The 25,438-nt window shown below is 52.2% G+C and overlaps 1 protein-coding gene across 1 annotated transcript in view; it reads left to right on the top strand.

The window, feature by feature from the left end:
- The window catches only part of cd79a (CD79a molecule, immunoglobulin-associated alpha), a 93,374-nt gene that overhangs the window by 39,638 nt on the left and 28,298 nt on the right, over positions 1–25,438 (top strand). The window contains exons 2-4 of the mRNA XM_087984986.1: positions 2,097–2,348; positions 10,305–10,423; positions 24,343–24,408. Coding sequence (XP_087841112.1) covers positions 2,097–2,348; positions 10,305–10,423; positions 24,343–24,408 — 437 coding nt within the window. The remainder of the gene's footprint in view (positions 1–2,096; positions 2,349–10,304; positions 10,424–24,342; positions 24,409–25,438) is intronic.

Here is a 25,438-nt window from a genome sequence, read left to right as displayed (position 1 = left end):
TGTATTTGTGTTGTGAATGTCTGTGACTGTGTGTATGAGTGTCTGTGGCTGCGTGTGTCTATATGTGAGTGTCTGCGTGCGTCTGTACGTGTCTGCATGTGTGTGTGTCTGTATGTGTGTGTCTGTATGTGCAGGAGTGTGCTGTCTCTGTGTGTGGGTGGGTGTGTGCATGTGTGTGTGTCTCTGTGTGTGCATCTGTGTGTATATGTGTGTGTGTGTGTGCACATGCGAGGGGAGAGAGGGTGAGCGTCAAAAACAGAAACCTGCCTGAGTTTCCAGGTGGTTTCAAAGGACTGCCCCCTCTCTCTGTTCTCTGGGAAAGGGCACCTTAAAATTCTGAAAGCCAGTCAGAAAGGCAGTTTTCACGTTGCAATCCTGGATACCTGGCCATGCCTGAGAAGTATCTAACTCACTTTCTCCAAAGATCAGGCACAGTTGTATGGCCTTATGAGTGAAGACTTCTAAAAATGTGATGGTGAAATTACTACCAACAAGCAGAATTCCAAAAGTTAATTGAATTGAAGTTGGATGGATTCCTTGGATGAGATGAGGTATATCTCAGAGTGTTGAAAAACATGGAAATAATGATAATAGAAGCATTGGTGGTGATCTTTCGAAAGTCTGTAGATACTGGAAAAGTTCCTTCACACTTGAAAACAGGAAAGATAACCCAAACATGTAAGAAAGGAGAGGAAGATGAGAGATGAGGAGATTTATTAGATTGATATCAACAGTCGGGAAGAAATTATTTTAATATGAAACAAAGATATGATTGGACAATGGATTTATGAAACAGAATTCATGTTTGATCCAAAGATGTGCAGGTTAGGGTGGATTGGCCGTGCTAAATTGTCCCATAGTGCCCAGGGATGTGCAGGTTAGGGTGGATTGGCCGTGCTAAATTGTCCCATAGTACCCAGGGATGTGCAGGTTAGGGTGGATTGGCCATGCTAAATTGTCCCATAGTGCCCAGGGATGTGCAGTTTAGGGTGGATTGGCCATGCTAAATTGTCCCATAGTACCCAGGGATGTGCAGGTTAGGGTGGATTGCCCATGCTAAATTGTCCCATAGTACCCAGGGATGTGCAGGTTAGGGTGGATTGGCCATGCTAAATTGTCCCATAGTACCCAGGGATGTGCAGGTTAGGGTGGATTGGCCATGCTAAATTGTCCCATAGTACCCAGGGATGTGCAGGTTCGGGTGGATTGCCCATGCTAAATTGTCCCATAGTGCCCAGGGATGTGCAGGTTAGGGTGGATTGGCCATGCTAAATTGTCCCATAGTGCCCAGGGATGTGCAGGTTAGGGTGGATTGGCCATGCTAAATTGTCCCATAGTGCCCAGGGATGTGCAGGTTAGGGTAAATTGGCTATGCTAAATTGTCCCATAGTGTCCAGGGATGTGCAGGTTAGGGTGGATTGGCCATGCTAAATTGTCCCATAGTGCCCAGGGATGTGCAGGTTAGGGTGGATTGGCCATGCTAAATTGTCCCATAGTGACCAGGGATGTGCAGGTTAGGGTAAATTGGCTATGCTAAATTGTCCCATAGTGACCAGGGATGTGCAGGTTAGGGTGGATTGGCCATGCTAAATTGTCCCATAGTGCCCAGGGATGTGCAGGTTAGGGTGGATTGGCCATGCTAAATTGTCCCATAGTGCCCAGGGATGTGTAGGTTAGGGTGGATTGGCCATGCTAAATTGTCCCATAGTGCCCAGGGATGTGTAGGTTAGGGTGGATTGGCCATGCTAAATTGTCCCATAGTGCCCAGGGATGTGCAGGTTAGGTGCATTAGCCAGGGGTAAATGTAGAATAATAAGGTAGGGGAATGGGTCTTGGTGAGTTACTCTTCAGAGGGTCGGTATGGACCTTTGGGGCCAAACGACCTGTTTCCACGCTGTAGCGATTCAATGGTTCTATGACCATTCTGCTCCAAGTCAAACGTGCAAAGCCGAGCCCGATCCACAACGATACCGAAGGCAACATGCAGACGTCCGACTCTCAGTTTGTCTCCTGAAATACGCAGCCGTGTACAGGGGGACTGTCAGTTTGCGCCATTTGCCCAGTGGGCGATATTGACCACCAGTCTTTGCTTCCAGTGGGGGCCCTGACAATTCCCAAGCCTTCCGTCCGCGCGGAGCTCGGGAGTTCCTTCCAACTGCAGTGCAATGTCTCCGGGCGGGAAGTCATCTGGCAGATGAGAAGCTATAACAGTTCAATCTGGCAAAACCTTCACTCCAAGGAGGCCCAGTACCACTGGGAAAAGGTGGAGCAGACGGACTTGGGGATTTACCGTTGCCATAACAACCAGACGAGGGAGACATCCTGCAGCGTCGGACTTCGTGCTTACAGTGAGTGTCCCGATCCCCGTGGAGGGCTTTGGGAGTTGAAGAGGTGAGGATAAAGGGAGGGGGCTTGCCGGGGGAATGACATTCGTGGTCTGGGTGGGCCGAGAAAGTCTGGAGAAACCAAGGCCAACTCCCCCACCCACCCATCCACACTCCTCTCCGTCGTGTTACCGGAGTAGGGCAGTAGGTGGCGATCCACGAGGGAGCAGTGGCCATCCAGAATCAAGCGAGGGTGCGTTGGCACCACCGATGTGCCCCTCCCTCCGGTTACCGGGTCGTCGGCGCATTAGTCTGGGGTAAGCCACCACCCCGAACTCATTCAGACACCAATCATCGCCCACTGGGGAGGGGGGAGGGGAAGTGTTGGGGGGCAGGGGTGGAGCCAGTGGGCATAGTGTGGCTTGGTGGGGACAAGGAAGGGAGTGGTCAGATTGAGGATGGGCACGAGCGGAGCTGTGGTCAGGGACTGGGTGGGGGCATGGGCAGAGAAGTGGATTTGCCGCTAGTCAAATGTGGGCCAGCTGTGATGTGTGGGTAGGAATTGGGAGTATGTGGGTATTGGGAGTGGGTGCGTATTGGGAGTGGGTGGATATTGGGAGAGGGTGGGTATTGGGTGTGGGTGAGTATTGGCAGTGGGTGGGTATTGGGAGTGGGTGGGTATTGGGAGTGGGTGGATATTGGAAGTAGGTGGGTATTGGGAGTGGGTGGATATTGGGAGTAGGTGGGTATTGGGAGTGGGTGGGTATTGGGAGTGGGTGGATATTGGAAGTAGGTGGGTATTGGGAGTGGGTGGATATTGGGAGTAGGTGGGTATTGGGAGTGGGTGGGTATTGGGAGTGGGTGGATATTGGAAGTAGGTGGGTATTGGGAGTGGGTGGATATTGGGAGTAGGTGGGTATTGGGAGTGGGTGAATATTGGGAGTAGGTGGGTATTGGGAGTGGGTGGATATTGGGAGTAGGTGGGTATTGGGAGTGGGTGGATATTGGGAGTAGGTGGGTATTGGGAGTGGGGGTGGTATTGGGAGTGGGTGGGTACTGAGTGTATGCGGGCATTGGGAGTATGTGGGTATTGAGAGTGGGTGAATATTGGGAGTGGGTGGGTACTGGGAGTGGATGGTTATTGTGAGTGGGTGGGTATTGAGAGTGGGTGAATATTGGGAGTGGGTGGGTATTGGGAGAGGTTGGGTATTGGGAGTGGGTGAGTATTAGGAGTGCGTGGGTACTGGGAGTGGGTGAGTATTGGGAGTGGGTGGATATTGGGAGTGGGTGAGTATTGGGATTATGTGGGTATTGGGAGTGGGTGGGCATTGGGATTACGTGGGTATTGGGAATGGTTGTGTATTGGGGGTATGTGGGTATTGGGAGTGGGTGTGTATTGGGAGTGGGCACATATTGGGAGTGGGTGGGTATTGGGAGTGGGTGGCATTTGGGAGTGGGTGGGTATTGGGAGTGGCTGGGTATTGGGAGAGGGTGAGTATTGGGAGTGGGTGAGTATTGGGAGTGGCTGGGTATTGGGAATGGCTGGGTATTGGGAGTGGGTGGGTATTGGGGGTGTTTGGGTATTGGGAGTGGGTGAGTATTGGGTGTGGATGGATATTGGTTGGGGGTGAGTATTGGGAGCGGGTGTGTATTGGGAGTGGGGGAATATTGGGAGTGGGTGGGTATTGGTAGTGGGTGGGTATTGGGAGTATGTGTGTATTGGGAGTGTGTGGGTATTGGGAGTGGGTGAGTATTGGGAGTGGGTGAGTATTGGGAGTGGGTGGGTATTGGCAGTTGGTGGGTATTGGGAGTGGGTGGGTATTGGGAGTGGGTGAATATTAGGAGTGGGTGGGTATTGGGAGTGGCTGAGTATTAAGAGTGGGTGGGTACTGTTAGTGGGTGGGTATTGGGAGTATGTGTGTATTGGGAGTGTGTGGGTATTGGGAGTGTGTGGGTATTGGGAGTGGGTGAGTATTGGGAGTGGGTGAGTATTGGGAGTGGGTGAGTATTGGGAGTGGGAGGGTATTGGCAGTTGGTGGGTATTGGGAGTGGGTGGGTATTGGGAGTGGGTGAATATTAGGAGTGGGTGGGTATTGGGAGTGGCTGAGTATTAAGAGTGGGTGGGTACTGTTAGTGGGTGGGTATTGGGAGTATGTGGGTATTTGGATTGGGTGGGTATTGGGGATATGTGGGTATTGGGAGTGGGTGGGTATTGGGAGTATGTGGGTATTGCGAGTGGGTGTATATTGGGAGTGGATGGGTAGTGGGAGTGGGCACATATTGAGAGTGGGTGGATATTGGGAGTGTGTGGGTATTGGGAGTGGGTGGTTATTGGGAGTGTGTGGGTATTGGCAGTGGGTGGTTATTGGGAGTGGGTAGCTATTGGGAGTGGGTGGGTACTGGGAGTGGGTGGGTATTGGAAGTGGGTGGATATTGGGAGTGGGTGGATATTGGGAGTGTGTGGGAATTGGAAGTATGTGGGTATTGGGAGTGGGTGAGTATTGGGAGTGGGTGGGTATTGGTAGCTGGTGCGTATTGGGAGTATGTGGGTATTGGGAGTATGTGGATATTGGGATTGGGTGGGTATTGGGGATATGTGGGTATTGGGAGTGTGTGGGTATTGGGAGTATGTGGGTATTGGGAGTGGTTGGGTATTGAGAGTGTATGGGTATTGTGAGTGGGTGGGTATTGTGTGTGGGTGGATATTGGGAGTGGATGGGTATTGGGAGTGGGTAGATATTGGGAGTGGGTGGGTACTGGGAGTGGGTGTGTATTGGGAGTGGATGGATATTGGGAGTGTCTGGGAATTGGAAGTATGTGGGTATTGGGAATGGGTGAGTATTGGGAGTGGGTGGGTATTGGTAGCGGGTGGGTATTGGGAGTATGTTGGCATTGGGAGTGGGTGGGTATTGGCAGTATGTGGGTATAGGGGAGTGGGTGGGTATATGGGGTATGTGGGTATAGGGAGTGGGTGGGTATTGGGGTTATGTGGATATTGGGAGTGGGTGGGTATTGGGAGTATGTGGGTATTGCGAGTGGGTGTATATTGGGAGTGGATGGGTAGTGGGAGTGGGCACATATTGAGAGTGGGTGGGTATTGGGAGTGGGTGGTTATTGGGAGTGTGTGGGTATTGGCTGTGGGTGGTTATTGGGAGTGGGTAGCTATTGGGAGTGGGTGGGTACTGGGAGTGGGTGGGTATTGGAAGTGGGTGGATATTGGGAGTGTGTGGGAATTGGGAGTGGGTGGGTATTGGGAGTATGTGGGTATAGGGAGTGGGTGGGTATTGGGAGTATGTGGGTATAAGGAGTGGGTGGGTATTTGGAGTATGTGGGTATTGGGAATGGGTGGATATTGGGAGTGTATGGGTATTAGGAGTTGGTGGATATTGGGAGTGGGTGGATATTGGGAGTGGATGGGTATTGGGGGTGTTTGGGTATTGGGAGTGTGTGGGTATTGGGAGTATATGGGTAATAGGAGTGGGTGGGTATTGGGAGTGGGCGAATATTGGGAGTGGGTGGGTATTGGCAGTATGTGGGTATAGGGGAGTGGGTGAATATTGGGAGTGGTTGGGTATTGGGAGTAAGTGAATATTGGGAATGTGTGGGTATTGGGAGTGGGTGAGTATTGGGTGTGGCTGGGTATTGGGAGTGGGTGGGTATTGGGAGTGGGTGGGTATTGGGAGTGGGTGGATATTGGGAGTGGGTGGGTATTGGGAGTGGGTGGTTATTGGGAGTGTGTGGGTATTGGCAGTGGGTGGTTATTGGGAGTGGGTAGCTATTGGGAGTGGGTGGGTACTGGGAGTGGGTGGGTATTGGAAGTGGGTGGATATTGGGAGTGTGTGGGAATTGGAAGTATGTGGGTATTGGGTGTGGGTGGATATTGGGAGTGGATGGGTATTGGGGGTGTTTGGGTATTGGGAGTGTGTGGGTATTGGGAGTATATGGGTAATAGGAGTGGGTGGGTATTGGGAGTGGGTGGGTATTGGGAATGGCTGGATATTGGGGGTGTTTGGGTATTTGAGTGGGTGGGTATTGGGAGTGGGTGAGTATTGGGAGTGGGTAAATATTTGGAGTGGGTGGGTATTGGGAGTGTGTGTGTATTGGGAGTATGTGGGTATGAGGAGTGGGTGGGTTATTGGGGGTGTTTGGGTATTGGGAGTGGGTGGGTATTGGGAGTGGGTGGGTATTGGGGGTGTTTGGGTATTGGGAGTGGGTGGGTATTGGGAGTGGGTGGGTATTGGGAGTATGTGGGTATTGGGCATAGGTGGGTATTGGGAGTGGGTGGGTATTGGGAGTGGGTGGGTATTGGGAGTGAGTGGGTATTGGGGATGTTTGGTTATTGGGAGTGGGTGAATATTGGGAGTGGGTGGGTATTGGTAGTGGGTGAGTATTGGGAGTATGTGGGTATTGGGCATGGGTGGGTATTAGGAGTGGGTGGGTATTGGGAGTGGATGGGTATTGGGGGTGTTTGGGTATTGGGAGTGGGTGGGTATTGGGAGTGGGTGGGTATTGGGAGTATGTGGGTATTGGGCATAGGTGGGTATTGGGAGTGGGTGGGTGTTGGGAGTATGTGGGTATTGGGAGTGAGTGGGTATTGGGGATGTTTGGTTATTGGGAGTGGGTGAATATTGGGAGTGGGTGGGTATTGGTAGTGGGTGGGTATTGGGAGGATGTGGGCATTGGGAGTGGTTGGGTATTGGGAGTGGGTGGGTATGGGAGTGGGTGAGTATTGGGAGTGGGTGAGTATTGGGAGTGGGTGGGTATTGGGAGTGAGTGGGTATTGGGGATGTTTGGTTATTGGGAGTGGGTGAGTATTGGGAGTGGATGGGTATTGGGAGTGGGTGGGTATTGGGAGTGGGTGGGTATTGGGATTGGGTTGGTATTAGGAGTGGGTGGGTATTGGGAGTGGGTGAGTATTGGGAGTGGGTGGGTATTGGGAGTTGGTGGGTATTGGGAGTGGGTTGGTATTGGGAGTGTGTGGGTATGGGGAGTGGGCGGGTATTGGGAGTGGGCACATATTGGGGTGGGTGGGTATTGGTAGTTGGTGGGTATTGGGAGTGGGTTGGTATTGGGAGTGGGTGGGTATTGGGAGTGTGTGGGTATGGGGAGTGGGCGGGTATTGGGAGTGGGTGGATATTGGGAGTGGGTGGGTATTGGGAGTTTGTGGATATTGGGAGTGGGTGGGTTTTGGGAGTGGGGACGTATTGGGAGTTGGTGGGTATTGGGAGTGGGTGAGTATTGGGAGTGGGTGGATTTTGGGAGAGGGTGGATATTGGGAGTGGGTGGGTATTGGGAGTGGGTGGGTATTGGCTGTGGGTGGGTATTGGGAGTGGGTGGATATTTGGAGTGGGTGGATATTGGGAGTGGGTGGATATTGGGAGTGGGTGGGAATTTGGTGTGGGTGGATATAGGGAGTGGGTGGGTATTGGGTATGGGTGGGAATTGGGAGTGTGTGGATATTGGGAGTGGCTGGGGTTTTGGAATGGGTGGGTATTGGCAGTGGCTGGATATTGGGAGTGAGTAGGTACTGGAAGTGGGTGAGTATTGGGAGTGGGTGGGTGTTGGGAGTGGGTGGATATTGAGTGTGGCGGGGTATTGTCCCATAGTGTCCAGGGTTGTGCAGGTTAGGATGGATTGGCCATGCTAAATTGTCCCATATTGCTCAGGGATGTGCAGGTTAGGGTGGATTGGCCATGCTAAATTGTCCCATAGTGCCCAGGGATGTGCAGGTTAGGGTGGATTGGCCGTGCTAAATTGTCCCATAGTGCCCAGGGATGTGCAGGTTAGGGTGGATTGGCCATGCTAAATTGTCCCATAGTGCTCAGGGATGTGCAGGTTAGGGTGGATTGGCCATGCTAAATTGTCCCATAGTGCTCAGGGATGTGCAGGTTAGGGTGGATTGGCCATGCTAAATTGTCCCATAGTGTCCAGGGATGTGCAGGTTAGGATGGATTGGCCATGCTAAATTGTCCCATAATGCTCAGGGATGTGCAGGTTAGGGTGGATCGGCCATGCTAAATTGTCCTATAGTGTTCTTTTTTTTTTAATAAAAACACTCCAGTTATTTATTTATTTTTAACCCCCACACTACCACCTAAGTGCGGCAGGGTCTCCTGTTTATTTTTTTTCTTTTTTTTAATTCTAACCCCCACACTACCACCTAAGTGCGGTAGTGCTTATTTTATCCCCAGCACCCAGGGTGTGTGTGTGCAGGTGTGAGACACAGTGAGAGACACAAAGTGCACAAATCTTTATGTCCTATAGTGTTCAGGGATGTGCAGGTTAGGATGGATTGGCCATGCTAAATTGTTCCATAATGCTCAGGGATGTGCAGGTTAGGGTGGATTGGCCATGCTAAATTGTCCCATAGTGCCCAGGGATGTGCAGGTTAGGGTGGATTGGCCATGCTAAATTGTCCCATAGTGCTCAGGGATGTGCAGGTTAGGGTGGATTGGCCATGCTAAATTGTCCCATAGTGTCCAGGGATGTGCAGGTTAGGATGGATTGGCCATGCTAAATTGTCCCATAGTGCCCAGGGATGTGCAGGTTAGGGTGGATTGGCCATGCTCAATTGTCCCATAGTGCCCAGGGATGTGCAGGTTAGGGTGGATTGGCCATGCTAAATTGTCCCATAGTGTCCAGGGATGTGTAGGTTAGGGTGGATTGGCTATGCTAAATTGTCCCATAGTGCTCAGGGATGTGCAGGTTAGGGTGGATTGGCCATGCTAAATTGTCCCATAGTGCACAGGCACGTGTAGGTTAGGGTGGATTGGCCATGCTAAATTGTCCCATAGTGCCCAGAGATGTGCAGGTTAGGGTGGATTGGCCATGCTAAATTGTCCCATAGTGCCCAGAGATGTGCAGGTTAGGGTGGATTGGCCATGCTAAATTGTCCCATAGTGTCCAGGGATGTGCAGGTTAGGGTGGATTGGCCATGCTAAATTGTCCCATAGTGTCCAAGGATGTGCAGGTTAGGGTGGATTGGCCATGCTAAATTGTCCCATAGTGCCCAGAGATGTGCAGGTTAGGGTGGATTGGCCATGCTAAATTGTCCCATAGTGTCCAGGGATGTGCAGGTTAGGGTGGATTGGCCATGCTCAATTGTCCCATAGTGCCCAGAGATGTGCAGGTTAGGGTGGATTGGCCATGCTAAATTGTCCCATAGTGTCCAGGGATGTGCAGGTTAGGGTGGATTGGCCATGCTAAATTGTCCCATAGTGTCCAGGGATGTGCAGGTTAGGGTGGATTGGCCATGCTAAATTGTCCCATAGTGTCCAGGGATGTGCAGGTTAGGGTGGATTGGCCATGCTAAATTGTCCCATAGTGTCCAGGGATGTGCAGGTTAGGGTGGATTGGCCATGCTAAATTGTCCCATAGTGTCCAGGGATGTGCAGGTTAGGGTGGATTGGCCATGCTAAATTGCCTGTAGTGTTTGGGGATGCGTAGGTTCAGTGCATTAGTGAGGGGAAATGTAAAGTGATGGGGAATAGGTCTGGGTGGGATCGTCTTCAGAGGGTTGGTGTGGATGTCTTGGGCGAAATGACATGTTTCTACACTGTTGGAGTTCAATGAAACCCTATGATCTATGTCAGCCCGGGCTTCCTGATTGGATCGGGTTAACAGTCGGGGATCCTTGACTGGACCAGGCTAACAGCCAGGGGTCCCTGGTTAGTTCAGTTTAACAGCCAGGGCTCCTTGATTGGACCAGGTTAACAGCCAGGGGTCCCTGATTGGTCCGGGTTGACAGGTCTACCTGACTGATCCCATTACAGTCACTAAAGCTGGGCGTTGAGTGTGTGTGTGTTGGCTGGGAGGTGAGGATTGGGTTGGTCTTGGACAAGGGGCAAGGCAGAGGTGTGCAGTGTTGTTTGGCTGGTTATTCGTGTTGTTCAAACAGCAGTTCCTGACTGCCACGGACGATGGTGTCTCGCACCTCACATTTCACACCCGCTCTGACCCTTCCCGGTCTCTCCCCTCCAGGGCCACGCTACAGCAAGTTCTTCAATATTAGGGAGTCGAAGAAGAACATTATTCTCATGGTGGAAGGTATCCTCCTGCTGAGTCTGGTCGTCATCCCAGGGACCATTCTGCTTCGAGAGGTGAGACCATTAGACATAAGAGCAGAATTAAGCCATTTGGCCCATTGAGTCTGTTCCGCCATTCCATCATGGCTGATATGTTTCGCAAACCCCCATGCTCCTGCCATCTCCCTCTAACCGTTGATCCCCTTACTAATCAAGAACCTATCTGTCTCTGTCTTAAACACACTCAATGACTTGGCCTCCACAGCTCCTTGCAGCAATGAGTTCCACAGATTCCCCACCCCCTGGCTGAGGAATTTCCTCCTCATCTCAGTTCTGAGGGTTCATCCCTTCACCCTGGGTCCTCATTTCTCTCACATTTTCTCCACATCCAGGACTGTCAGTATTCTGTAAGTTTCAGTCAGTTTCCCCCTCATCCTTCTCAACTCTGAGTACAGACCCAGAGTCCACAACCTCTCCTCATATGACAAGCTCTTCATCCCTGAGTCATTCCTGTAAACCTCCCTCCAACACTGGCACATTCTTCCTTCGGACCAAAATAGCTCACAATATCCCAAACGCGGGCTGACCAGCCTCAGCAAGACATCTTCACTCTTGGTTTGGAAACGCCGGTGTTAGACCAGGGCGTGCAAAATTTAAAATCACCACATTAGAGTCCAACAGGTTTATTTGGAAGCACTAGCTTTCAGAGTGCTGTTCCTTCATCAGGTGGTTTGGAGAAAAAGTTGTGATGAAGGAACAGCGCTCCGAAAGCCAGTGCTTCCAAATAAACCTGTTGGATCACTTCCCCCCCCACCCCCACCTTACCTCAGTTCCAACCTTCGAGCTCAGCACCATCCTCACTATCTGTCCTACCTGCCAATCTTCCTTCCCACCTATCTGCTCCACTCTCCTCTCCGACCTATCACCTCCATCCACCTACTGTACTCTTGGCTACCTTCTCCCCAGCCCCACCCCCACTCCCCCTCCCATTTATCTCTCCACCCCTGAGGCTCCCAGCCTCATTCCTGATGAAGGGCTTTTGCCCGAAACGTCGATTTTCCTGCTCCTCGGATGCTGCCCTGACCTGCTGTGCTTTTCCAGCACCGCTCTGATCTGGACTCTGATCTCCAGCAGCTGCAGTCCTCACTTTCACCTGTAACCTGGTGTTGTGCGATTTTTATTGTATTTTCACCCTCTTGAACTGAATGCTGACATTCCATTTGCCTTCCTAACTGCCGAATGAACCTACACGTTAACCCTAAGAGAATCCCGAGCTACGACTCCCAAGCCCCTTTGCGTTTCCGACTTCTATTCTTCTTACCAGAGTGCACCGCCTCGCACTTTCCCACACTGTACTCCAATCGGCCATCTTTTTTTACCCGCTCTCCAAGTCCTTCAGCAACCTCCCTGTTCCCTCACCATTTCCTGCCCCTCCACCTATCTTTGTACCATCTGCAAATCCACCACCGAATGGCCTCAGTTCCTTCGCCCGGATTGTGAATGTGTAATGTGAATTGTTGTGATCCCCATGCGTCACACCCGGTTCAACTTACGATGATTTCTTTTTTAAAACTTCGGTCATCACTAGAGGGTCAGAAATAGCACGGTCGGGGGAGGGTGTTATGCTTCTCAGGTGAGATGTGGGAATTCAGGGACAGTTTGAACGCCCTGACAACATCATTTACTGCATCCACTGCACCCGATGTGGCCTCCTCTATATTGGGGAGACAGGCCGCCTACTTGCGGAACGTATCAGAGAACACCTCTGGGACACCCGGACCAGCCAACCCAACCACCCCGTGGCTCAACACTTCAACTCCCCCTCCCACTCCACCAAGGACATGCAGGTCCTTGGCCTCCTCTATCGCCAGACCATAGCAACACGACGGCTGGAGGAAGAGCGCCTCAACTTCCGCCTAGGAACCCTCCAACCACAAGGGATGAATGCAGATTTCTCCAGCTTCCTCATTTCCCCTCCCCCCACCTTGTCTCAGTCCCAACCCTCGGACTCAGCACCGCCATCTTGACCTGCAATCTTCTTCCCGACCTCTCCGTCCCCACCCCCTCTCCGGCCTATCACCCTCACCTTAGCCTCCTTCCACCTATCACATTCACAACGCCCCTCCCTTAGTGGGCGACTGTCTGTGTGGAGTTTGCACATTCTCCCCGTGTCTGCATGGGTTTCCTCCGGTTGCTCCGGTTTCCTCCCACAATCCAAAGATGTGCAGGTTAGGGTGGATTGGCCGTGCTAAACTGTCCCATAGTGCCCAGGGATGTGCAGGTTAGGGTGGATTGGCCGTGCTAAATTGTCCCATAGTGCCCAGGGATGTGCAGGTTAGGATGGATTGGCTATGCTAAATTGTCCCATAGTGCCCAGGGATGTGTAGGTTAGCGTGGATTGGCTGTGCTAAGTTGTCCCATAGTGCCCAGGGATGTGCAGGTTAGGGTGGATTGGCTATGCTAAATTGTCCCATAGTGCCCAGGGATGTGCAGGTTAGGGTGGATTGGCCGTGCTAAATTGTCCCATAGTGCCCAGGGATGTGCAGGTTAGGGTGGATTGGCCTTGCTAAATTGTCCCATAGTGCCCAGAGATGTGCAGGTTAGGGTGGATTGGCCGTGCTAAATTGTCCCATGGTGCCCAGGGATGTGCAGGTTAGGGTGGATTGGCCATGCTAAATTGTCCCATGGTGCCCAGGGATGTGCAGGTTAGGATGGATTGGCCGTGCTAAATTGTCCCATGGTGCCCAGGGATGTGTAGGTTAGGGTGGATTGGCCGTGCTAAGTTGTCCCATAGTGCCCAGGGATGTGCAGGTTAGGGTGGATTGGCCATGCTAAATTGTCCCATAGTGCCCAGGGATGTGCAGGTTAGGGTGGATTGGCCGTGCTAAATTGTCCCATAGTGCCCAGGGATGTGCAGGTTAGGGTGGATTGGCCGTGCTAAATTGTCCCATAGTGCCCAGGGATGTGCAGGTTAGGATGGATTGGCTATGCTAAATTGTCCCATAGTGCCCAGGGATGTGTAGGTTAGGGTGGATTGGCCGTGCTAAGTTGTCCCATAGTGCCCAGGGATGTGCAGGTTAGGGTGGATTGGCCGTGCTAAATTGTCCCATAGTGCCCAGGGATGTGCAGGTTAGGGTGGATTGGCCGTGCTAAATTGTCCCATAGTGCCCAGGGATGTGCAGGTTAGGGTGGATTGGCTATGCTAAATTGTCCCATAGTGCCCAGGGATGTGTAGGTTAGGGTGGATTGGCCGTGCTAAGTTGTCCCATAGTGCCCAGGGATGTGCAGGTTAGGGTGGATTGGCCATGCTAAATTGTCCCATAGAGCCCAGGGATGTGCAGGTTAGGGTGGATTGGCTATGCTAAATTGTCCCATAGTGCCCAGGGATGTGCAGGTTAGGGTGGATTGGCCATGCTAAATTGTCCCATAGTGCCCAGGGATGTGCAGGTTAGGATGGATTGGCCATGCTAAATTGTCCCATAGTGCCCAAGGATGTGCAGGTTAGGGTGGATTGGCCATGCTAAATTGTCCCATAGTGCCCAAGGATGTGCAGGTTAGGGTGGTTTGGCCATGCTAAATTGTCCCATAGTGCCCAGGGATGTGCAGGTTAGGGTGGTTTGGCCATGCTAAATTGTCCCATAGTGCCCAGGGATGTGCAGGTTAGGGTGGTTTGGCCATGCTAAATTGTCGCATAGTGCCCAAGGATGTGCAGGTTAGGGTGGTTTGGCCATGCTAAATTGTCCCATAGTGCCCAGGGATGTGCAGGTTAGGATGGATTGGCCATGCTAAATTGTCCCATAGTGCCCAAGGATGTGCAGGTTAGGGTGGATTGGCCATGCTAAATTGTCCCATAGTGCCCAAGGATGTGCAGGTTAGGGTGGTTTGGCCATGCTAAATTGTCCCATAGTGCCCAAGGATGTGCAGGTTAGGGTGGTTTGGCCATGCTAAATTGTCCCATAGTGCCCAGGGATGTGCAGGTTATGGTGGTTTGGCCATGCTAAATTGTCGCATAGTGCCCAAGGATGTGCAGGTTAGGGTGGTTTGGCCATGCTAAATTGTCCCATAGTGCCCAGAGATGTGCAGGTTATGATGGATTGGCCATGCTAAATTGTCCCATAGTGCCCAAGGATGTGCAGGTTAGGGTGGATTGGCCATGCTAAATTGTCCCATAGTGCCCAAGGATGTGCAGGTTAGGGTGGTTTGGCCATGCTAAATTGTCCCATAGTGCCCAGGGATGTGCAGGTTATGGTGGTTTGGCCATGCTAAATTGTCGCATAGTGCCCAAGGATGTGCAGGTTAGGGTGGTTTGGCCATGCTAAATTGTCCCATAGTGCCCAAGGATGTGCAGGTTAGGGTGGTTTGGCCATGCTAAATTGTCCCATAGTGCCCAGGGACATGCAGGTTAGGGTGGATTGGCCATGCTAAATTGTCCCATAGTGCCCAGGGACGTGCAGGTTAGGGTGGATTGGCCATGCTAAATTGTCCCATAGTGTCCAGGGATGTGCAGGTTAGGGTGGATTGGCCATGCTAAATTGTCCCATAGTGTCCAGGTATGTGCAGGTTAGGGTGGATTGGCCATGCTAAATTGTCCCATAGTGTTCAGGGATGTGCAGGTTAGGGAATTGGCCATGCTAAATTGTCCCATAGTGTCCAGGTATGTGCAGGTTAGGGTGGATTGGCCATGCTAAATTGTCCCATAGTGCCCAGGGATGTGCAGGTTAGGGTGGATTGGCCATGCTCAATTGTCCCATAGTGTTCAGGGATGTGCAGGTTAGGGTGGATTGGCCATGCTAAATTGTCCCATAGTGTCCAGGTATGTGCAGGTTAGGGTGGATTGGCCATGCTAAATTGTCCCATAGTGCCCAGGGATGTGCAGGTTAGGGTGGATTGGCCATGCTAAATTGTCCCATAGTGTCCAGGTATGTGCAGGTTAGGGTGGATTGGCCATGCTAAATTTTCCCATAGTGTTCAGGGATGTGCAGGTTAGGGTGGATTGGCCATGCTAAATTGTCCCATAGTGTGAGGTATGTTAGTCAGGAGTAAATATCGGGGAATGGGTCTGGGTGCGTTACTCTCCGGACGGTCGGTGTGGACTGGTTCGGCAGCAAGGCCTGTTTCCACACGGTAGGGAATCTAATCTAATCCAGGTCCGATGGTGTTAATCACAAAGCAGTTATCAGAAGGATGTCCTAATTGTAGATACAATGATGCATCCTGGCAGCATCAGTCAGTTCAGGAGATTGCAGCTCTCTTCGAGGGTCGGTGAGAGCGTCCCTTTTCCTGGCACTAAGATGTTTCCATCGGTTCTCCCGTGTGAGTCAGGTATTCTGGTGCGTCTCTGTCTGACCTGTTCTTTGTGTGACTTTGGTATCACTGGGGTACGAGACTGCCCTTGGGGCTTTGGGATAGCTGTGTTGACCGGGTCCAGGAAGCTTATTGTCAGTTTGTCTTGGGAAGTGTACTCCCTGGCCTGCGAGTGACTGTGGTCGTGACTGGTTTCCCTTGTCAGCTTGTTCAGTCAATGCTGAGGCATTCTGGGTGTTGCTGGTATGGTTTGGACAGACTTGATATTCTGTCTGGCTATGCTGTGGGTAGGCTGGGTGGCAGATCTTCTCCCACACCATCTACTCAAGCTTCTTTAGTCTTATTTAAAATTTAAAAAAAAAACACTCAGGGAGCTCAAAACCGTTGAGCCACGGTTCCTGAAGTTGACATTGCATCACCACTATGGCAATGTCTCTCTGCAAGCGAAACATAGAACATAGACAAGTACAGCACAGAACAGGCCCTTAGGCCCACGACGTTGTGCCAAAGTTTAATCCTAATTTAAAATATAATAACTTAACCTATGCACCCCTCAACTCACTGCTCTCCATCAGTCGCTTAAATGTCCCCAATGACTCGGCTTCCACCACCACGGCTGGCACAACTCTCTGCGTAAAGAACCTACCTCTGACCTCTCCCCTATACCTTCCCCCTAATATCTTCAAACTATGACTCCTCGTACCAGTCAATCCTGCCCTGGGGAAAGGTCTCTGGCTATTGACTCTATCTATTCCTCTCATAATTTTGTACACCTCGATCAGGTCTCCCCTCTTCCTCCTTCTCTCCAGAGAGAAAACTCCGAGCTTATTCAACCTCCCTTCATAAGGCAAGCCCTCCAGACCAGGCAGCATCCTGGGAAACCTTCTTTGCACCCTCTCCAAAGCCTCTGTATCTTTCCTATAGTAGGGGGACCAGAACTGGACACAATATTCCAAGTGTGGCCTCACCAGGGACTTGTAGAGCTGCAGCAAAACCTCGCGGCTCTTAAACTCGATCCCCCTGTTAATGAAACCCAAAACACCATATGCTTTCTTAACAACCCTATCCACTTGGGTGGCCACTTTGTATTTGCACACCCAGATCCCTCTGTTCCTCCACACTGCCAAGAAACAGTGCAGAACAAATCCCTCTAAAAGACACAGAGACATGACAATGCATGCAACTCCTGTTGGACCACATGAATTGGCCAGAGTGGTGGTTGGACAAGCTCAGGAGCATGCAAGAGATGGAAGGCTTCATAGACATTGACATTGATGTGAAGGACGATCTCCAGGAGGTGAGGAGCCAGCAACCTTCGCTGTCTACCTCAGCGGTCTCCGGGATAATCTTCCGGTCCAGGGTCTGCCTGTTGGAGCAAGCTGAAACATGCTCCTGTTTCTACATCCTGAAGGAGCACAAAGAGAGCTCCATGCTCAGCAGCCTGAAGGAAGAAGATGGCTCGGTAACGTCATCTCAGTCTGACATCCTGAGAATCAGCAAATCCCTTAATGCCAGACTGTCTGACACAAGACAGTGCAGCCTCCCAGTCGTTCCTGCTGTGTCCCACGGAGATCTTAGTTGAGAGCGCACGGGAGAGGCTGGTTCAAATGCTATCTCTGGATTAATAAGACCAAGACCCTTGAGTCATAGAAAAAGGTAAACCTCCTGGAAGTAATGGCTAGTCGGCCGAGGTGCAGTCAACTCTGTGGGACATGCAGGATGTGCCAGAGCAGTACAACAGAAAGTTTCTGGCAGGGAGCATCTGTGAATCCATGAGGAAAGGTACCAACACACTCATCTACAATGGGAAGGGGTTGAGAGACACAGATTCCCAAACTCATTGCAGAATGCAGGTTACAAAATCTAATTAAAGGTCATCATTACCCTGGTCAGGTCAGATCGCCTACATAAAGGACAGTCTCCGAGAGTCTCACCCTCCACACGGATACGATCACCTACATACAGGACAGTCTCTGAGAGCACCGCGCTCCACACGGATACGATCACCTACATACAGGACAGTCTCTGAGAGCCCCGTGCTCTACACGGATATGATCGCCTATATACAGGACAGTCTCTGAGAGCCCCGTGCTCCACACGGATATGATCGCCTATATACAGGACAGTCTCTGAGAGCCACGTGCTCCACACGGATATGATCGCCTATATACAGGACAGTCTCTGAGAGCCCCGTGCTCCACACGGATACGATCGCCTATATACAGGACAGTCTCTGAGAGCCCTGCGCTCCACACGGATATGATCGCCTATATACAGGACAGTCTCTGAGAACCCCGCGCTCCACACGGATATGATCGCCTACATACAGGACATTCTCTGAAAGCCCCGTGCTCCACACGGATACGATCGCCTACATACAGGACAGTCTCTGAGAGTCTTGCGCTCCACACGGATACGATCGCCTACATACAGGACAGTCTCTGAGAGTCTTGCGCTCCACACGGATACGATCGCCTACATACAGGACAGTCTCTGAGAGTCTTGTGCTCCACACGGATACGATCGCCTACATACAGGACAGTCTCTGAGAGCCCCGTGCTCCACACGGATATGATCGCCTATATACAGGACAGTCTCTGAGAGCCCCGCGCTCCACACGGATACGATCGCCTATATACAGGACAGTCTCTGAGAGCCCTGCGCTCCACACGGATACGATCGCCTATATACAGGACAGTCTCTAAGAACCCCGCGCTCCACACGGATATGATCGCCTACATACAGGACATTATCTGAGAGCCCCGTGCTCCACACGGTTACGATCGCCTACATACAGGACAGTCTCTGAGAGTCTTGCGCTCCACACGGATACGATCGCCTATATACAGGACAGTCTCTGAGAACCCCGCGCTCCACACGGATATGATCGCCTACATACAGGACATTCTCTGAAAGCCCCGTGCTCCACACGGATACGATCGCCTACATACAGGACAGTCTCTGAGAGACCCACACCCCACACGGATACGATCGCCTAAATACAGGACAGTCTCTGAGAGCCCCGTGCTCTACACGGATATGATCACCTACATACAGGACAGTCTCTGAGAGCCCCGTGCTCCACACGGATATGATCGCCTATATATAGGACAGTCTCTGAGAGCCCCGCGCTCCATACGGATACGATCGCCTATATACAGGACAGTCTCTGAGAGCCCTGCGCTCCACACGGATATGATCGCCTACATACAGGACAGTCTCTGAGAGCCCCGTGCTCCACACGGATACGATCGCCTACATACAGGACAGTCTCTGAGAGTCTTGCGCTCCACACGGATACGATCGCCTACATACAGGACAGTCTCTGAGAGTCTTGCGCTCCACACGGATACGATCGCCTACATACAGGATAGTCTCTGAGAGCCCCGCGCTCCACACGGATACGATCGCCTACATACAGGACCGTCTCTGAGAGTCTCCCGCTCCACACGGACACGATCGTCTACATACAGGACAGTCTCTGAGAGCCTCGCGCTCCACACGGATACGATCGTCTACATACAGGACCGTCTCTGAGAGTCTTGCGCTCCACATGGATACGATCGCCTACATACAGGACAGTCTCTGAGAGACCCACACCCCACACGGATACGATCGCCTAAATACAGGACAGTCTCTGAGAGCCCCGCGCTCCACACGGATATGATCGCTTACATACAGAACAGTCTCTGAGAGCCTCGCGCTCCACACGGATACGATCGCCTACATACAGAACAGTCTCTGAGAGCCCCGCGCTCCACACGGATACGATCGTCTACATACAGGACCGTCTCTGAGAGCCTCGTACTCCACACGGATACGATCGTCTACATACAGGACAGTCTCTGAGAGCCTCGCGCTCCACACGGATACGATCGTCTACATACAGGACCGTCTCTGAGAGTCTTGCGCTCCACACGGATACGATCGCCTACATACAGGACAGTCTCTGAGAGACCCACACCCCACACGGATACGATCGCCTAAATACAGGACAGTCTCTGAGAGCCCCGCGCTCCACACGGATATGATCGCTTACATACAGAACAGTCTCTGAGAGCCTCGCGCTCCACACGGATACGATCGCCTACATACAGAACAGTCTCTGAGAGCCCCGCGCTCCACACGGATACGATCGTCTACATACAGGACCGTCTCTGAGAGCCTCGTACTCCACACGGATACGATCGTCTACATACAGGACCGTCTCTGAGAGTCTCGTGCTCCACACGGATACGATCGCCTACATACAGGACAGTCTCTGAGAGTCTTGCGCTCCACACGGATACGATCGCCTACATACAGGACAGTCTCTGAGAGTCTTGCGCTCCACACGGATACGATCGCCTACATACAGGACAGTCTCTGAGAGCCCCGCGCTCCACACGGATACGATCGCCTACATACAGGACAGTCTCTGAGAGTCTTGCGCTCCACACGGATACGATCGCCTACATACAGAACAGTCTCTGAGAGACCCACACCCCACACGGATACGATCGCCTAAATACAGGACAGTCTCCGAGAGCCCCGCGCTCCACACGGATATGATCGCTTACATACAGAACAGTCTCTGAGAGCCTCGCGCTCCACACGGATACGATCGCCTACATACAGGACAGTCTCTGAGAGCCCCGCGCTCCACACGGATACGATCGCCTACATACAGGACCGTCTCTGAGAGTCTCCCGCTCCACACGGATACGATCGTCTACATACAGGACCGTCTCTGAGAGCCTCGTACTCCACACGGATACGATCGTCTACATACAGGACCGTCTCTGAGAGTCTCGCGCTCCACACGGATACGATCGCCTACATACAGGACAGTCTCTGAGAGTCTCGCGCTCCACACGGATACGATCGCCTACATACAGGACAGTCTCTGAGAGACCCACACCCCACACGGACACGATCGTCTACATACAGGACCGTCTCTGAGAGCCTCGTACTCCACACGGATACGATCGTCTACATACAGGACCGTCTCTGAGAGTCTCGCGCTCCACACGGATACGATCGCCTACATACAGGACAGTCTCTGAGAGACCCACACCCCACACGGATACAATCGCCTACATACAGGACAGTCTCTGAGAGACTCGTACTCCACACGGATACGATCGTCTACATACAGGACCGTCTCTGAGAGTCTCGCGCTCCACACGGATACAATCGCCTACATACAGGACAGTCTCTGAGAGCCCCGCGCTCCACACGGATACGATCGTCTACATACAGGACCATCTCTGAGAGCCCTGCGCTCCACACGGATACGATCACCTACATACAGGACTGTCTCTGAGAGACCCACGCTCCACACGGATACGATCACCTATGTACAGGACAGTCTCTGAGAGCCTCGTACTCCACACGGATACGATCGCTTAAATACAGGGCAGTCTCTGAGAACCCCGCGCTCCACACAGATACGATCGTCTACATACAGGACAGTCTCCGAGAGCCCCGCGCTCCACACGGATACGATCGTCTACATACAGGACAGTCTCTGAGAACCCCGCGCTCCACACAGATACGATCGTCTACATACAGGACAGTCTCGAAGAGCCCCGCGCTCCACACGGATACGATCGCCTACATACAGGACAGTCTCTGAGAGCCTCGCGCTCAACACAGATACGATCGTCTACATACAGGACAGTCTCTGAGAGCCCCGCTCCACACGGATACGATCGTCTACATACAGGACAGTCTCTGAGAGCCCCGCGCTCCACACGGATACGATCGTCTACATACAGAACAGTCTCTGAGAGCCCCGCGCTCCACACGGATACGATCGCCTACATGCAGGACAGTCTCTGAGAGCCCCGCGCTCCACACAGATACGATCGTCTACATACAGGACAGTCTCTGAGAGCCCCGCGCTCCACACGGATACGATCGCCTACATACAGGACCGTCTCTGAGAGCCCCGCGCTCCACACGGATATGATCGCCTACATACAGGACCGTCTCTGAGAGACCCACAGTCCACATGGACACGATCGCCTACATACAGGACCGTCTCTGAGAGCCCCGTGCTCTACACGGATACGATCGTCTACATACAGGACAGTCTCTGAGAGACCCACACTCCACATGGATACGATCGCCTACATACAGGACAGTCTCTGAGAGCCTCGCGCTCCACACGGATACGATCGCCTACATACAGGACAGTCTCTGAGAGCCCCGCGCTCCACACAGATACGATCGCCTACATACAGGACTGTCTCTGAGAGCCCCGTGCTCCACACGGATACGATCGCCTACATACAGGATCGTCTCTGAGAGACCCACACTCCACACGGATATGATCGCCTATATACAGGACAGTCTGCTAGAGTCTTGCGCTCCACACGGATACAATCACCTACATGCAGGACCGTCTCTGAGAGCCTCGCGCTCCACACGGATACGATCACCTACATACAGGACAGTCTCTGAGAGCCCCGCGCTCTACACGGATACGATCACCTACATACAGGACAGTCTCTGAGAGCCTCGCGCTCCACACGGATACGATCGCCTACATACAGGACAGTCTCTGAGAGCCCCGCGCTCCACACGGATATGATCACCTACATACACGAAATCGGGGTGGGCTCCTGCATCATCAGCCTGGCCCAGGTGTTGGCTTTTGACAGGATATCACACCCCTACATGGGGGATATATTCTCCAACATGGGCGTTGGGCGAGGGAATCTGCAATTGGATCCGACTGCTGTACACCAACATCGTTAGCATGGTCTCAATCAACGTTTGGGAATCAGAAAGCTTCCTGATCAGATCTGGGGTCAGGCTGGGCTGCGCCCTCTCTCCTGCCTCGTTTGTGTGTTGTATAGAGCTCTTTGCTGAGTCCATCAGGGAGGATGTGAGCCTGAGAGGGGTGACTACCCCTGGCAGCGGGGGCCTGTAAGTTAAGGCCTCCTTCTACATGGATAACTCGCTGTTTTCTGCCCAGACCCACTGTCAGTCCACAGACTCATGGGAATCTGTGACCGGTTCGAACTGGCCTCGGGAGGCAAGGGAAATCGAGGCAAGAGCGAGGCCTATGTTCTTTGGGAGCTGGTCAGACTGATCCTTTCTCTCCTTCACCATCAGGATGGATTACCTGAAGATGCTTGGAATGTGGTTCGGAGGGGCCGGGTCATACACAAAACCTTGGGAGGAGCTTATTGCCACGGTGTGGCAGAATCTGGGCTTTTGGGAGCTCTGCTCCCTCCCCATTGCGGTTAAAAACCTGACCATGAGATGTGAGGCATTCTCTCTGTTGTTGTACATGGCGCAGGTCTGGCCCATTCCCCAAACCTGCACCGTTACCATCTTCCACTTCGTCTGGAGGTCTAAGATAGACAGGGACTGCAGGGACTCTATGTACAAAGCCCTGGATAAGGTGGGGGGTGGGGGGGGGGGGTGGAATGAACGTCCCCAATGCCACCTTCACCCTGATGGCCACCTTTGTCTGCAGCTGCATCGAGCTGTGCGGAGATCCTGGGCCTGCAAACACCAAGTGTCACTACGTACTGAGGGCCTACCTGACCCCAGGGTTGCAAAGGATGGGACTGGCCTCGTTGCTGTGGAATGGCCCAAGTACGTGGACCGTTCCATATCACCTGTGCCTCGTGCAAAGAGAAACCCCTTGAACCACCAGGAAATGGTCAGCACGTAGTGTCCTCAAGACCCTGAGGGAAAAGGAGAGGCTGGATTCTGTCGTGTGCTTCCCCGAGCCGTCTGTCCAAGTCATTCGGCAGAATGTCTCACCACCAGAACTTTCCAACAGGCACCAAGACATCCCTTGGCTGGTGGTGGGAAGGGCACTCCCTGTGAGACCCTCCCGGTAAGCCTGGGCAGTCTGTGTCACCTCACGCTGCCCTCGAAGCTGCTGCTGGGGCTTAGAGACTGCCACACATCTCCTGCCCGAGTGTGCCTTTGTGAAGGAAGTCTGGGGGGGGGACGATACAGCGGGTTTGTGTCCGGGATTCCCTGCTCCACGGTCTGTTCCCCCGGGACGCACACCGAGACAAACATCGACTGGAGGACCATCAGTGAAAGATGCTCTGCCCGAAACCTGTTGGGTCTCCCAGAGCGTGGGGTTGACCGTGACTGAGTGTTTCAGACTGGCAACATTCCAAAGTCCAGGACTACGGGCTGCAGGATGCATTAAAGCCCAAGGACAGCTATCGCCAAGGGGCAGTGGGGAAAGACTACCCAGTGAGGTCTTCCTGCTCACAGAGTCCATTCAGTTATCAGACCCTCCCCGTGCCCCAAATATCCGCAAGTATCGTCTTGTATCAGTAAGAAAAGCCTTGGATTTGTTTGTTCTCCAGACAGAGTGCAGAATGGGAGTTTCTCTTGTGACTGTTTTCCCTGGAACTTAAGAGACAGAGGGGTGACCTTACAGAGGTCTATAAAACCCATGAGATAAGGTAAATAGGAAGCCGCTTTCCCCCCCAGGTTGGGGGAGCCTATAACTAGAGGGCATGGGCGAGAGATCCGAAAGGTGGCAGAAGGGGCAATTCTTTCACACAGAGGGGTGTGACTGCCTTTGGGAAGGTGTCCATCAGAATAATACTCTCGGCTGGGGTGTGCAGGAGGGTGAAGTTAAACCATGCCCTCTGTGTGCTTAAAGTTTCTGAGCATTTTGTAAAGTCAGTAACCAAACCTTTCTCGCCTTCATCCTTGAACAGAAATCGCAAAGGGTTTTGAAGGAAAAAATCCAGCGGTATAAGGAAGAGAATGAGAACCTGTATGAGGTATGAACTGCACTGGTGCATTGAGTCATCTTCTGACGAGGTTGGAGAATGTCACTGCCTCTCTCTCTCTCTCTCTCTCCCTCTGATCACACCACACTCCCAGTCCCAGAACAAATTGAAATGTTTTACCCAGTTCCCATTACAGCCAACGATTTACATTCTTGACATTAGGTTTGGAGTGTGGAGATCCATCAACTACGCTCCTTCAATAAACCACCACATCACGGATTTATTAGGAGACCAGAGATTTATTTAAGCAAGGCACAAAGACGAATTACACTCCCAGTTTGAAATAGGAAAGTGGAAACGTGAAGCCTTCATAGCAACCTTCAAACACACACGCGCACAGTCACACGGACGCACACAGTCTCACACACACGCACATGCACACACATGTGCAAACACACACGCAGTCACACATGCACACGCGCACGCACACACACGCAGTCTCTCACACTCTCACAGTCTCACACACACAGACAATCTCACTCACACGCAGTCACACACGCAGTCTCACACTCAATCTCACACTCACACGCAGTCTCACACTCACACAGTCTCACACACACACAGACAGTCTCACACACACACACGCGCACAGTCACACACAGTCTCTCACACTCACACAGTCTCACACACACACACACAGACAGTCTCACACACACACGCGCGCGCACAGTCACACACAGACTCTCACACTCACGCAGTCTCACACAAAGAGTCTCACTCACGCACACACACATTCACACAGTCTCTCTCTCACACACACACAGTCTCTCTCACACACACTCACACACAGTCTCTCTCTCTCACACAGTCTCCATCTCTCTAACACACACACAGTCTCTCTCTCTCTCTCTCACACACAGTCTCTCTCTCTCTCACACACACAGTCTCTCTCTCTCTCACACACACAGTCTCTCTCTCTCACACATACACACAGTCTTTCTCTCTCTCACACACAGTTTCACACACACACACTCTCTCTCACACACACAGTCTCTCTCTATCAGACACACACACACAGTCT

This window comes from Chiloscyllium plagiosum, unplaced genomic scaffold, assembly GCF_037043375.1.
Source record: "Chiloscyllium plagiosum isolate Xiang-an unplaced genomic scaffold, Cpla_swu_hap1 HiC_scaffold_50, whole genome shotgun sequence".
Lineage (NCBI taxonomy): Eukaryota > Metazoa > Chordata > Chondrichthyes > Orectolobiformes > Hemiscylliidae > Chiloscyllium > Chiloscyllium plagiosum.
The sequence above is the reverse complement of the archived record's forward strand: the minus strand, read 5'-3'. Positions and strand labels throughout refer to the sequence as shown.